Source organism: Cyclopterus lumpus, chromosome 4 (genome assembly GCF_009769545.1).
Source record: "Cyclopterus lumpus isolate fCycLum1 chromosome 4, fCycLum1.pri, whole genome shotgun sequence".
Lineage (NCBI taxonomy): Eukaryota > Metazoa > Chordata > Actinopteri > Perciformes > Cyclopteridae > Cyclopterus > Cyclopterus lumpus.
This window is the reverse complement of record NC_046969.1, coordinates 13,460,698-13,475,506: the sequence shown is the minus strand read 5'-3', so window position 1 is coordinate 13,475,506 and position 14,809 is coordinate 13,460,698. Positions and strand designations below refer to the sequence as shown.

The 14,809-nt window shown below is 41.4% G+C and overlaps 2 protein-coding genes across 2 annotated transcripts; one reads left to right on the top strand and one right to left on the bottom strand.

The window, feature by feature from the left end:
• The first annotated feature begins 1,049 nt into the window (after positions 1 to 1,049).
• nphs2 (NPHS2 stomatin family member, podocin) lies at positions 1,050 to 4,482 on the top strand. Its single transcript, XM_034530391.1, has 7 exons — positions 1,050 to 1,395; positions 1,806 to 1,909; positions 2,344 to 2,416; positions 2,602 to 2,684; positions 3,009 to 3,268; positions 3,755 to 3,833; positions 4,273 to 4,482. Exons 1-7 carry the CDS (start codon positions 1,050 to 1,052, stop codon positions 4,480 to 4,482), a joined length of 1,155 nt encoding a protein of 384 aa, XP_034386282.1.
• Positions 4,483 to 4,758: 276 nt separating this feature from the next.
• axdnd1 (axonemal dynein light chain domain containing 1) lies at positions 4,759 to 14,684 on the bottom strand. Its single transcript, XM_034530951.1, has 26 exons — positions 14,450 to 14,684; positions 13,978 to 14,135; positions 13,802 to 13,905; positions 13,304 to 13,397; positions 12,739 to 12,824; positions 12,605 to 12,661; positions 12,316 to 12,424; positions 11,884 to 12,005; positions 11,475 to 11,615; positions 11,155 to 11,259; positions 10,609 to 10,729; positions 10,281 to 10,382; positions 9,977 to 10,143; positions 9,749 to 9,818; positions 9,262 to 9,496; positions 8,699 to 8,915; positions 8,316 to 8,409; positions 7,893 to 8,083; positions 7,577 to 7,667; positions 7,160 to 7,303; positions 6,715 to 6,789; positions 6,392 to 6,433; positions 6,006 to 6,110; positions 5,799 to 5,890; positions 5,443 to 5,582; positions 4,759 to 5,332 (listed from the first exon to the last, which is right to left on the bottom strand). The coding sequence occupies exons 1-26, from the start codon at positions 14,511 to 14,513 to the stop codon at positions 5,223 to 5,225; spliced, it is 3,036 nt and encodes a 1,011-aa protein (XP_034386842.1). The 5' UTR covers positions 14,514 to 14,684; the 3' UTR covers positions 4,759 to 5,222.
• Positions 14,685 to 14,809: the final 125 nt, after the last annotated feature.

Below are 14,809 nucleotides of genomic sequence, written 5' to 3'. Positions count from 1 at the left end.
AATAGATAGAAAAACCTCCGCCGGATCTCGTCTGAAATCGGTGGAGAAAGATAGAAATGATGAGCTATGATTTGACAGTGTGCAACTTTCAGTTTAATTAAGGATCGATGAGGGAGGAAACTATGTGTCTTCCTGTAAAAACAGAATAAAACCCTACATCAGCTCTTGGGAAAGGAGAGGCCGGAGTCGGCACATTCCAAATGGAGACACTGTGACTCCCTCAGCTCCCTCACACAATTACTTTTGAATGGCTTTGGCTTTACAAGGGAAGAAGCATAATCCAACAAATGCACTCAGTGACACAAATATTTAGAGGTTTCAATGCAATTAATGTTTTTTACATGGCATTCACTCAAGGAGCATCTATACATGATTCAGTGGACTAAAAGTAAACTTTTCCCTTCAGGACAGCCGCTGGCATGCACCTTCACTAACTTTCCAAAGCAATGACGTCAGTTATTTTAGTGGGCCATGTATACCTATAGTAGATACCCTTTTGATGAAAATGAACAAAGAATAATGCTAATAAATTAAACAGAATATTGCTGAAATAAACCTATCCAGAAATCTCAGGATGTTTATGTCTGATAAGGCCTTTCTGAATCTGGGAGAAAAGAGGAAGAGATTTGCTTACGATCAGAAGATGACCTTTACATGAGAATTAATCAGTATTACCGTATATTGACATTTTTCCACATTATTATCCTTACTTAATGTTTAGTTGGCTGCTTTGACAACATAAAGCCTATTAAATATCATGCTCACAAAAGTTCAGTGACCTGAAATTATTAGAAAAACAGAGAAGGTGGTGGGTGTCACTCCCACTGCTGTCCTACTCCCTAGTTTAACCAGTCAGCCTAATTTACCATCCAGAGTCTGTGTGATTACCACAGGAGAGAGCGGCACCACTCCAGCTACAGACCTCCAGCCAGAGGAAGCAACTCATAGCAGTAAAGGTCCCTATATTCCTCAGTTCTCTCTGCTTTCACCCAAAAAGAAAAGCATCCACTAGCCCGCTGAGCAGAACCATCCTAACAGCCATCACTCCTATGCTCTTCACTGCAGAGCCTCCGGCCAGAATGGAGAAGTCTTCCGATGTCCACCGCGGCCTCCCGTCAAGATCCAGAGTGGCGCCCAGGAGAGAGGGGGAGAGCGGAGCCTGTGCGCCTCCCAGAAGTCACAGACAAAGGCCATCGAAGGCAGGCCGGGTCCCCGGGGCATCATCAGTGAGGAAGGAGAGGCTGCAGAAGGAGAAGCTGGAGACAAAAGAGGTGAAGGTGGAGCAGGAGACAGAAGTGAAGGTGAGAACCACTGTGGTGGACATAGACAGCGTGAGAGACAGTGAGGTCAAGGAGGAGAACGGGGGGCTCCTGGAAGCAGCAGAGCAGGAGGAAGGTAAGTCTGAAGGAAAGAAAGCCTGGCACATTGTATTTGCTGTTGGGAAAAGCTCAACAGTGGTTTTGTTTGTGTTATTGTTTAGATGTTCCCAGTTCGATGTTCTTGGGATGAATAAATATGTAATCTTGTGATCAGAAAATGTCTTTGTTGAAATTGAAGCGTACAAAAATTAAATTACAGATAATAAAATAATTAGTATTGTGAATTCAACCATTATATGATACAAATAAATTACATTTTAATTTCAACTTTGCAACATCATTATTTGCTATTGACAAATCATAATTAAAGAAAATGTCTTGGGAAATCTTTGGAGCTTGACAATTGAAAATGTAATGTTAATGATATTTAATCTGAGTATCTTCGTTGGGTTTCTTTAAACAAAATGTGGATTTGGATCTCTGCAGGTCTGAAGCGCAAGAACCTGGGAGTGTTTGAGTGGCTGCTGATGTTCTTCGTCTTTGCTCTGGTTCTCCTCATCCTCCCTCTTTCCATCTGGTTCTGTGTCAAAGTACGAAATGCACCACAGACCGAACAGAAACCAAACACATCTGCAATAATCTACTTTAAGAACTAGTGTGATTTCTTCAACAGAAATTATGCAAAACATACTAGGCACATGAAGTTTGTGATGGAAAAGTTAAAGGGTGAAGAATACCATCATTCATGTTTATTTTAAGGTGTCTCTTTATGGTGAATATGCTGTTTCCAGCTTTTCAACCTCGACAAGAAGTAAAATATTTGGAGAAATTAGTGAATATTAAGCATGACAATTAGCTATTTTATAATGCAATGTACTAGTCATAGCCAACACAACAAAACTGTCTAATACTTTCTGACTCCATTGTTATTGTACAGAAGTATCGTATAAAACACTGAGTCAGTGCAGCCATCACTGTCTTCCATTCACATGGACTGACTGATGTCTGTTATGTGGATTGACAGATAGTGAGGGAGCATGAGAGAGCAGTGATCTTCAGACTGGGTCACCTACTGCGTGGAAGACCCAGAGGACCAGGTTGTCACCAGTTACTCTACTTTCTTTCATGCAACACAGTTGACTTGACATTTCTGAAAATGTGTCAGTGTTTTTAATTACTGTGGGGTTGGTTGGCTTGTGATCATACAGCTAAGTCGTGTTAAATTTGGCCGACCCTCTAGTTACAGTTCTGTAGTCCTCATCGTCAACCTTCCTCCCTCCAGGCCTTCTTTTCTACCTCCCACTCCTTGATGTGTGTCACAAGGTTGACATTCGACTGACAATGCTGAAGGTTCCTCCTCACACGGTACAGAACAATTCCCATTTAGCTCCATATGTAAAACTGATTACTGTACACAGTATATATGCACTTTTCTTTTTCCTGAAATCTTTCACAGTCCATGAAGAGATCCGACTTATTTGTCACTTAGTGGTCAATTTCATCAGCTACTTTCACTTAAGCATCTTCACAGAGGTTTACAATGAAAGAGGATTCCATCTTTGTTGCCCGGTGTTTTTCAACTTATTCGGATGATGAGTAAATGAAGTGCCCCCCACGGAAGTAATTAACTAGACAGTGATGAGGATTTCATTTCATTAGACTGCTGACTTCTCATACGTCTGTATCCAGGTGGTGACAAAGGACTTGTTGAGGCCGGAGCTCAGCGCCGTGTGTTATTACCAGATAGAGAATGTGGCTTTGTGCAGCACAGCTCTGTCCAGTCTGACCACGGTGCTGCAGACTCTGGTCCAGGCGGTGGTCAGAGACATTCTCGCGCAGCACACGTTCAACCACATCCTGCTGAACAGGAGGAAGATCGGACAGCAGATACAAGCAGCTGTTGACTCCGTTGCTTGCCGCTGGGGCATCAAAGTGGAGAGAGCAGACATGTAAGACTGAAGATAAAGAAAGATAATTTATTGTATTAACCTTCATTGGCAGCATCTTTCTCAGTTAGGGAGTTTCATTGGAAGCCAAGACTTAAAATCACTAAACACATCCTTTGGGAGCAATGCATTCTGGTTTACCTCACGTTACTGTGGGTGTAGAGTCTAGTCTTCATGCCCCTACACTGGGGGAACATTTATGATTGTAGCTCTTGCAGGGACTGGCAGCAACTCCAGATATTAACAGCTGATGCTTTAAATGGCTAAAGAGAATCAAGATGATTTCTGAAGAATTCAGCCCAAAAGAAGAGGCTGATTTATACATTACAAAAGTTTAGCGGGGCTTCAGAAAAAATGCATCACCTTCTGTGTGCAAAGTATTTTTCCTCTCAAATATTGAATTTTTCCAGGTAGACCACCAAGAGGAATGTAGAGATTTGTCTTTGTGATCTTTCCTGCTGACCAGACTTGTGTTTGATTTCATGTCAGAGACGAGCTCAGTTTTCCTGTGGAGTTACAGCAGAGTCTGGCCGCAGAGGCTGCAGCCAAGAGACAACACCAGGTCAGAGTGAGTAACTACACCAGCTTGTTATAAAACATGTTCATCATGTTAATGCCTGCTTTCGAATATTGTGTGTTTATGTTCATTGATTTTCTGTTTTTTTAGTCAAATATTGGCATTTGACTAAAGATGAATTAAACTCAGGAACTTTATTATTATTAGAATTATTTGAACAACTTTTGTAAGATAGGTAGAAATAGAGAGAAAGACCTCTATGTTTACGATTAGAACAGGTCTAACTTTGGCTGATCCTTGTGGGAGTATAAAAGACAGTAGCTGATCTCTGTTCCGATGCCTTCCAACAATGTTCAATGGACGACGGTTTATTTCCATTTCAAACCATTTTTCCTTGGTTTAGCCTGTGAACTGAAGTCTATCTCTGCCAGTGAGATCTTTTCTGCATTGCTAGTAATATGTTTCCAACAGCAGTCCTTCTCTCGCCCAGGTAAAAGCAGCAGAAGGGGAAAGAGATGCCTGGGAGGGGTTCAGGGCTTCTCTCCGTCTCCTCCACCCTGCCCTGGTCCTTCCACTACCCCAAGATATCCTGAGTGTGACCCCTGACCTCTCATTCCTGCCACCCCCTCCTCCCCCTACTGTGGAAGGAGAGGGTGGGACGACCGAGGGGGAACCAGATACAGACTCACCAATGATGTGACTGTTGTGACGTGAGAGTTTATCATTGTTGAAAAAAAAAATGTAATTCACCTTACAGAGGCGAGTGTGAACCTCAGCTTATAGTAGAGCGTCAGAAGATTTTGATCATGTTAAAGTTAGTAGCCTTCATGACTTTTTATTTAAGTACAATTTAAAATATGAGTTGGTAATCAATGTTTTCCTTAGTGCTTTGGAATTCCCCTGGTGAGCTTTAGCACTAGATGGCCTCAGAGCCTCTACTGTAGGTGGGTTTGTGTAACATGTTGACAATTTCTCTGTAATTTGTGATGGAACTTTATTTTTTTGGAAGGAAACAACAACTAATTTGCCTTTACTTGGAGTCAGACATATCACATGGTTAAACAAAACCACATCAAGCCATTATATAAATGATGACATCGTTATATTCTCAGACAACAGATTAGCAGATTGGATATTGGACAACATCCCTATCCCAATATCTTTCTGTATTGTTTTTTACTTCCTATGTGTTACACTCATTTCTAAACGTCTGAAACAGTACATGTGTTGGTAGTATGTAGCAGAAGTCATATAACCTTAGATGGTTTTCCTTTACTGGTTTTATTTATGTGATGGACTGCAGGCAATAAGCCTTGTTACAACACAGAACACACATGATACATAAAACACTCAAATGTATATAAAAAATAGTTCACCCAATATTTAATGGAGAGTTCCATATACATATAAAGTTGTGACACTTCCTGATCACATGTCAGATCACCGTTTCTTGGTCTTTTTGGTGCTGCTAGTTGGTTTGGCTTCAGCTGCAGTTTTCTTTGGAGGAGTTGTTACAGGTAGTGGGGAGAGTGGTGGTGTTTTCTTTCTCTCTGCAACAAAAACAAATGTCCTGTACTACTACATGTACTACCTTTACACTTTAATACTGTATTAATGTCTTTCTGTTATCAGATTATACAATCTTTTGTTCAGGCGGTACCTTCATTACTTTTGGGCTTCAGACTGGGCCGACCCTGCAGTTGTCTCTCCAGGTCCCGAATCGTCTCCAACGCTGATTGCAGGGCATCTTCGGCCTTAAGGGATCGCTGCTCCGTACTCTGGACACGCAGCTCTGAATCACTGAAACATACATGGAGACATCTAACCTGGAGCCACAGGTCCACTCTCCATTCTGAACAAACACAAACTCTGCTAATCTGTGGACATGGATGTTCAGCCATGGTGGTAAATGCTGCTGATGGTAGCCCCCCGGTTGTTATTTTAAAGGTGATGTGATTGATATCATGTCACAGTATTACAAAAGTCTTCCACTTAACGTTAGGAGAGTTAACTTACTGCAGTTCCTGTTGCAGTAAACCTATTGTGGTCAGATCACTAAAAGCTTTCTGGTCTTCATCTGTTGCTGGAGACACAACCAGCTCCTCAGTCTGACAGACAGACAGACATGCAGATGGTCAGAGAGACGGACAGTTTGTTCATCTCTATACGCGGTCAAAGGCATGACACTAACACTGGAAAAAGTGTGTGATTTCATTTTCTGACCCCATTCAGGTGGACACGGCTCTCTCCCAGCTTTCTTTGTGTAATGTTTCCATCATAGCTGATCAGCTTCACCACTGTGGTCTCAAACACCGTTAGCTCCCCCTGCTGGACGACAACAACCACAACACTGTTATTTTTAGCAAGTAAGTCTCATTCATACTGTACCAAGAACGTCTTCCTTTAAAAAATATTTGTAAAATCCACTGTATTTGTAGAGTTTATTGAATTCATTAAAACGGTTCTGTCTTCAACACAATTCTACAAACTGCAAGATACTCCAAAGCTGAATGTGTAATTTTACTGTTCCAGATCAGATTTTTTTTAAAGAATTTTCTCTAATTGGCAGACTACAATCTGAATATACTTGATGAAAACTATATTAATACCTGATAAACCTCTTGTTGTGTATCATGTCCTTCAGCGGTGTCCTGTGGAAAAACAAGAGTACCATCACTGCCCTCATCATTGGTATCATGATTATTATTAAATTGGTAACAGTTGTTGAATATCTTATCTCCAGCATATTCTCATTTTGACCAAACAGGCAAGCAGCGCAATTCTGTAAAAAAAGGTCTAATTTGATGTCATTAATCAAGTGACATAATAGTTATGTACACTGTAGTCTAGGCCATACTTATCCAAAATATATATAGTCTATAATGTGTACAGGGTGTCATTGAGCTTTTTACTCGTACTCCACATGACTCACCTCTCCTGGTTCAGCCTCAGTCTCATCTTTGAATTCACCGTCTGCTTTAGGCTCTGCTGAAACGTCTTTGTTCACCTATAAACACACATAAAACCACACAAAACATGTTGTTACTTTTGCAGTTTCCAGATCTCAAACATTTGTGATGAAGTGATCACAATTTATTTGGGTAACTGATACCAGCGTCAGATCTTGACGACAGTAAAACCTGATACTTGATCAATGGCAATCTCTCCTCTGAAGTCCGTTCTACTTCACTGTAGTATCAGTATCACTGTCAGTCAACTGACACCAGACTTTCAAGTAATTTCTCCAATAATAAAGAGATAACTAAGTTAAAATATAATAATATACCACAGCCATGATCATCTTCAGAAAATAGGTTTCAAAGTCAAAATTCCAATTAGGTCAATCCATGTGGGTTGTATGTTAATTGGCTCCTTACCAGACTCTCCATGCTGTCTGCTGGAGAGACCGGGACGTCTACACTGGAGGCGGGGTCAGCCTGTTGGACAGGCAGCTCTACAGGACCACCTGTCACTCCTGAGAGCAGGATTATACTGGTCTCCACCCAATCAGTGCACTCCTTCTGAGGATGGACAAGACAACAGCACGCACAGTACACATGTATGTTTGTTTAGCGCATCTTCCCCTAGTCTGTAAATCCAGTATGGTTCCCTCTCCTGGAGTTTTGTTAAGTTTGAACAAAGTAAAAGACAACAACTCGTTCGGTCTCAAAATGAAATGTAGGTTTGGTGCGTATCTTGATTTAGCAATGATTACTTGTGAAATGTATACACATGTAGCCCTGATGTTACTATAAATTATTTGCCATCTATTTATTTCTGCATCATAACTTTACCTGCAGCTTTCTGCACTCATTCATCTCATCTTCACTCTCGGCTTCATGTGGGTTCTGCAGAATCTGCTCTTCCAGAATCCGTTTGCAAGAGCTGGAGTCAAAAACAAACATTTCCATTAGTAAACCTTTAGATCTTAGGGTAACTAATCAGTTATGTGTTGTTAGTTAGAATGTAGAGTGTGAAAAGGTTATCACTGCCCTCTGATTCAGTTCAGCACTTACTTATTGTACTGTGTACAAATTGTGAGTTACGTTGGTCAACAGCATTTGCACGACTATAAGTTGTTAAAAGAAAAAAGGTAAAAACTTCCGCTACCTGGTGATGTATATGGAAAACAAGTTCAGTTTCTCAGTTAGCATCTTGGCATCCTTATCCAGGGTCTGTGGTGAGATGTTTGTGACGTAGCAGTGTTCCTGTTGCTGGTCGTGGTCTTCACTATGCTCAGGTACCATGACGAGCAACAGATCCAACATCCAACGGGTCTGTCCCATGTGAAGAGAACTGACCTGACAGGGGAGGAAACACTCAACCTCAAGATGTAACTCCCAACAAACAAAGACACTTTGTCACGTTGTTTGTCACCTATACGAGTTGCTCAACACAACATGTTAGGCGGGGTTGTGGTCCTTCAGGTTTAGGAGCTGATATGTTCGTTCCAAAGCACTTGATGGAAATGTAAGTGACATTGTGGTTTTTACAACATTTGATGTGAGTTCACTAAGCCTGGTTGGTACTGACCTCCTCACTGAGTCTCTGGTTCTCACCATCAGTGAAGTTGGACATGCTGGTTATGAACTCCTGCACTTTGTCTAACGCCTCTTCTGTCTCTGTGCTGTTTGAACAAATAAAAACATACGATAGGTAAATAAGTATTACAATTTCAGTATCAAATTATATATTTTTTTCAAAACTATTTTTCTCACCAGCAATGAATGAAATGTGGTTAAAAAAAAGAAAAGAGACTTAGCTTGTTCAAGGAAGTACACATTTTCTTACCAATGATTCGTAAATACATAAAGAATACTACATTTGCTGAAGAAAATTGAAAAGTCTCCTTTTTGGAGCAAATTAACAAATGGCCTCCGCCTTTTCATTAAATCCATTGTTTAAACCAAACTTACAATATGTCTGGCTTATTTTCGTCCTTTTTGTTCTCTGCCTGCATGCTAGAGACATTCTCAAAGACTTTTTCAGCCAAACTCTTCCATGTTCGCAGAGCCTTCTCCAGCTTCAGCCAGTCAGAAACAGAGAGCATTTCTGGTCGATCAATCACTGCACCAAGCTTGGAAACCTCGGACTCCATCAACCCGAGCAGCGACATGATCTGTCCGTGGATCCCTGAAACGGCATGCCTGGAATCACTTTCAACACTTAAGTCCATGTCTTCAGGACTGTATCCCCGTATGAGGGCCACTAAAACACCTAGACTAACAAGAGAGACAGATATGTTAAGATTCTGTGACGATAGCTTGTGCGTGTATGTGTGTCAGCAGCACACCGTGACATTCACCAAGGTCCTGATTTGCAGCTGTCAGCACTTCTGTTTACAGATATGCATTTGGATTATGCTCAAGCCAAAACTAAAGCAGTGCCAAGTGTATACTTTACTTGTCTGTAGGCCTCAAAATCACAGTTTCTAGCTAATTTTGAATTATTTAAAAACGTGTCGTCTATCAGCCCTCACCACTTTCTCCACTGACTTGGGTGTCCAGCTGTTTCAGGAGCTCAGATAGGACCTTGTCCAGCTCTCTTAGGGCCTGTTGGCCTCCACGGGGTTCACCATCCGGAGAAGCGTGTCTTCTGAACAGTCCAAGGCTTATATTCAGCCATCTTTCCTGGTCATGGCCAAGCTCGCCGAGTGTCTGCTGGCAGCAAAGCAACGTCTCACCTTGATAGCTGTCACACTGGAGGGCCAATGTCTGCAGAGAAACGGAACACGGGGGAGGACTTAAGAAAATTAAACTTAGCTGTTGACTAGACATATTGTATGACCCAAATTTTAACACATCCACTTGATAATTGGAAAAATGGCGACTACTAAACAAAAATATACGCATGCTTTAAAAAAAGCTTTTCCGAGTTTAGGTCTACAAAATCAAGCCAAGTGTTAAATACATTGACAGATATATATCATCAGTGACCAAGAAGATAACAAGTAAATGCTGTCTTACATTTGACCAGTCCTTCATATCAGCATGACACTTTTCCAAAGAAGCGTTCTCATATTTTGGTTGAGGACAGCTTGAAAGAGAGTAAGAGCATGTTTGGCAGAATACACACACAGATCAATCTCTTCTTCCTTAAATTGCTCTCTTGATGATCATAGACACTATACTGAGCAGTTTTCCAGAAAATCATATATATATTTTAATTAATGGTTAATCTGAGTGTAGCCTTACTTGTTCATTGTGGTGTAGAAGGCGAGCCACTGGGCGATGCCTTGCTGGATTGCACTGATCTGTTCACACTGAGCATGATTAGTGTTCTTTAGCTGGGACATGAACGCAGTCAGCTGCTCTTTCCAGTGGTCAGTAAACTCCATGAGGATAGTCAGGTCATCTGTGTCCTAAAGCAGGATGGTCAATGTCATAGTTAGAGTGAAATTGAACCACTAGGGATATTTCCAGAAAGTCATCTGGGGCGTTTGGTGTTTTTGCCTTGAGCAATACAGAAATTGTTCAGAAATAGGAACTTTATTGTTACCTTCAAACTGAGGTAAAGTCTGCATTGCTCAGCTGACTTGAACCAGCTCTGCTCGATGATATGAAGCCGATGGATCAGCTGCAGCTTCTTCAAACTGATCACCTGACAATCACAGAGACATGTTATCATTACAACCCAAAACTCAACAATGTTGGCCATAGCTGTTTATATAATAAAATAATCCATATTGATATATTTCTCATTCCTTCTGATTGCACTTGGAAAGTCAGTTAATCTATTATCTACTCAGCATGACAGCGCATCAAAATCACAAACAACTGATGTGAGTCCAATTGAAAGAAAAAAAACTACGTCTTGGCTCACACACCTTGAGGGCGAGGCAGAAGGTGAGCTGGCTCCAGGAGTCTCTCTCCTCAGTCATCTGGACCAGCTGAGCCTCAAGGCGACCCCTCTGCAGCTCATACAGTTCGTGGTAACGCTGCACCACACTGAGAAGAGCACATGGACTATTTGAAAAGGAACATCTGGTCATATTTTGCATTTCTGCACTGCAAGAAAATCTGTTTTTTGCCCCCTTGAAACACTAATTTGAGTTTCTACATTTGCAAGTAATATATAAAGATACAGTAAAAGCTGCTGTGTACATTACAACAAGGATGTATTGATAGCAGTACCTGGTATCTAACACATGAGTCGATAATTGCTTCTACAGTGGTACTCTTTGCAATATTTTTTTATCATTTTCTGATCAAGGCACAAATAAATCTCGTGAAATAAACCACTCATATCAACCAGATAAATAAGCTTCATATTAATCACGCTGGTTAATTTTGGAATGCATCAACTTGATGACATTTCTTTTTAGACTAAATGAACAATGGTTCAATTCGTTCCTACTGTACGAGGGACTGACTCTGAGTTGGTGTGAGTCTGCTCGAGTGCCCCAGCCAGCTGCCGGTGAGCGCGCTCCGCCAGCTGGGAAACAGAGGCATCATGGTCTCTCATTCTGGACAGCTCCCTGTGAAGAGGATGCACGCCCATAAACACATCCACAGAAAAGTTAGCCAACACATTTCTTATATTCACACATTGTAATCAATGCTATTATTTAAATGTCTTGCATTTATTATTTACTCTTTGAATAGAATCACTCTTTGAACACGTTCCAGTGCTTAACAGCACACAGTTATTTCATCCATCATGAACCAGCAGCCCGACACCTGACCTACGTACGTGTTGAGCCTCTGGATGGATGTCTTGATGCGGTGGATCTCCTCCATAAGCCGACGGTCCAGAGCTCGCTGGGCCACTGTCTCAGTGTGCAGAGCCTTCAGTTGACTGGGGATTCGCTCGAGCAGGGACTGGTAGCGCTGTCTGGACACACAGACACAAGAGCTGCTGTGAAAAGGGGCTTCTTGGGGTCATTGCTGGAAAAGATTTTCTGAAAATCTCCAAAACTATCCTTCAAAATATCTTTCAGAATTAACTTGAGGTAACAAAAAAGTTAATACAGTTGCAGAATGATGGCTCATTCTATGAGTTCTTATACATCCATATTTCCAAATTTTGGTGTAAAGGCTTATGAAACTCCCTCAACAGTGTTTTACCATTTAAATGCTGTCCTAGTGTATTGGCTGCTAACCTGAGTTTGGCGAGCAGCTGTCCTCTCTCAGCACAGCCCACGCTGACCTGCCGAATCAGTTCATGGAAAACAATGTTGTAGATGCTCTGCTCAACGTGCACCAGCTCCAGCAGACCCTCCATCTGTAAAACATGTCATTGCACTGTTTCTAATATGTATAGCTGGCGATACGAAAAGAAAACTCTCCATGCACATTTGTTTTTCATATAAAGCTTTTACATTATGAGAGAAAATGTTTCCAGTTGCACTCTCAGTATACTTTGCATTCCAAATCCAACACTCCATCCAACTCCTGTATAAAATTAGCCCAAAAGCCTGATGTGGCTCCAGTTTGTATGTTTCTCTGTACATACAGCAAGTGCAACACCACACTAGTGTCAGCTATAGAGGCGCAGAGCAGCCAGTGTACGTTCTGCTTGTCTGTCTGCCTACCTGGGAGAGCTCTGTCAGCTCCTCCATCTGCTGATCCACTCCGGCCTTCTCCAGCATGTCATCCATCATCCTCATCAGCTGGATCACTTCCAGTCTGCCACTGGGCCTCCTGGACACACAGAACATACACACTTCCCTTATCTTACCACCACTTTGCCTACCTTAAGGTACACCTTACTATTACTTCCTACTATTAAGCTGTACCATTACTAATTTAGACAACAAAATCTGAAGTCCACTCAACGAAAATGTATGTGTAAATTAGGCACGTTCATATTTGTGAACTCACAATGAAGGGAAGACCCGTAGCTTCTGCTCATCATCCTGCAGCTGCACTGTGAACGCACTTAGAAGAGAAGCAACATGAGCGGTTCTTTAAATTACAAAAATAAAATGACGGTACACATAAGAAAGCAGACTCACTCCTCGAAGAACTCAAGGCTCCGCAGCCCTTTGTTTTTCACAATGTGATATTCTTCTGGGATCAGACTTTCTGAGACATTCAAGTTCTGAAAGACAGAGTGGCTGTGGTTATTACCTTGCACTGTAAACTTGTATACATACATAATGGCAATAAATGTGAATTCAAAGTTAATGTGATTATAGTAAATCACAGTATCTGTGAAACAACTGTAAAACCTTCTACTACTGAATATGAAAAAAACTTTATTTAAATTTCTCTCTTGACATTTACTACATTTTTTTATTATCTTTATTATCTGTGCAAGACAAAAGACCATACACTAACAGAAAAAAACATTCTCTAAACAGTGATCTAAATGGAAATACATACTGTAGCTTGAGTCTGCATGGTTTCTTTTGGGTTAAGAATTAAGTGCTGTAGCACTGCTTTAATTTAAAGAAAATAAATCAGATAAGTTATGATAAATAAAACATGTGAATGTTGGCACATTCTAAGGCCTTACATATTTTTGCCATAAAGGGTTAAAAGGCCAGAAAGTCAATCAGGTCACCTGAGACAGTTTACCTGTGTGTCTCCAATGCCACTTCTGTCAGTCAGTGGTGGGAGGGGGGTTGTCTTCCTCTGGGTTACCATAGCATCACACAGGAACGAAATATCCCTGTATGGACATCATCCAAACGGAAGAGAAAAATAAAGAATACAAGCACATCTAGTCTATGAGGTTATCTGCAGACTGCAGAAAGCCAAAGTTAAGACCCTTTGAGACATCTAATGTTGCCCTGATTTGAAAGCAATAATATAATTATCTGATTACAGACAACTATTCAGACAGAACCTAAATCAGTTTGGCTTTGCTAGGTGCCCGGGTATGAAAATACAATATCAAAACCAAGCTGGGTTTGTATTAATCCTGTCCTGTAAGAGTTAACATGCATGTTGCAGTAATGACTGCAAGACACTATATGCAAGTAACGTTTTATTGGATGACAAAACACCACAGTTTGATATTAAATTCAAATTAAATCTTTGGATAAACAGTATTGTTTTGTTGGTGCAGCTGACCTGCCTGCTCCAGTCAGGGACGTTGGCTGCTCCAGAAAGAATTTGTATTTCTTGCGTCCGAGCTGGTGATGCCAGACTGCATCCGGCCGTCTGATTCCACAGCCCTGTATACAGAATCCTTTTAGGAACTGCCACGCAGAAATACCCTTCTTGGGATTAATGGTGGTAGAATATACCTTGCAGTGCCGATGGTGTGCAGTGTGCCCCAGCGTGCTCCTGCTGCTGACAGTGGATGTAAGGCTGACCAGCAGTTCATCTGGGAGGATGTGGTTGTTGACAATAGGAGGCTGTCTCTTCCTGCTCTCTGCTGGGACTTGGACACCCAGTTCCACAACTGAGAAAAAACAAATAAAACTCAAACAAACCAGGAGGTGTATAACTCACCATGGTATGAGGGGATGTATACGCTTTAAAATCACACAAGTATCCACACATCTTCCTATGGGGGTGCACACTATTGTCATGATGAATGAGATGAGGATCCATCATTGTGTTTGAGTGGGAAAGATATAACTTGTATTTAAACACATAGCTGTAATTATTACTGCAGAAGTTAGTGGCTGTTGTAACTATCGAGCTTCCTGTTGGGTAATGATTTCCTCGCATTAGCTAACGACCTGCTAGCTGAGGCCCCCCTGAGTGTCCCACCTCTGGCGTCCAGCTCCGGCCTCGATGAACTCGGCGCTGAGTTGGCTCTCATGGACGCAGACATCCCGGGCTCGCGGCGGAGATGTTACAGTGAGCTTTTAAAAAATAAATTCCTAAACGTTGACGGAGTCATGTGGACGAGAAGATAGTTTTATTTGCTTAAAAAAACCGAACCCGTCCTTTCCGCTCTTCCCCCGGGGTCCAACTTCCTGGTCGCGTTGCCATGGAAACACCCAGCGCTTTCCACGGACACTGAAGTTTGTTCATTTTTGTATTCTCATAGCCTGAATATAAATGTAGCTACGAAATAAAAAAATATATATATAGTTTGGTTTTATCAATTTATTAATGCATGTTTGT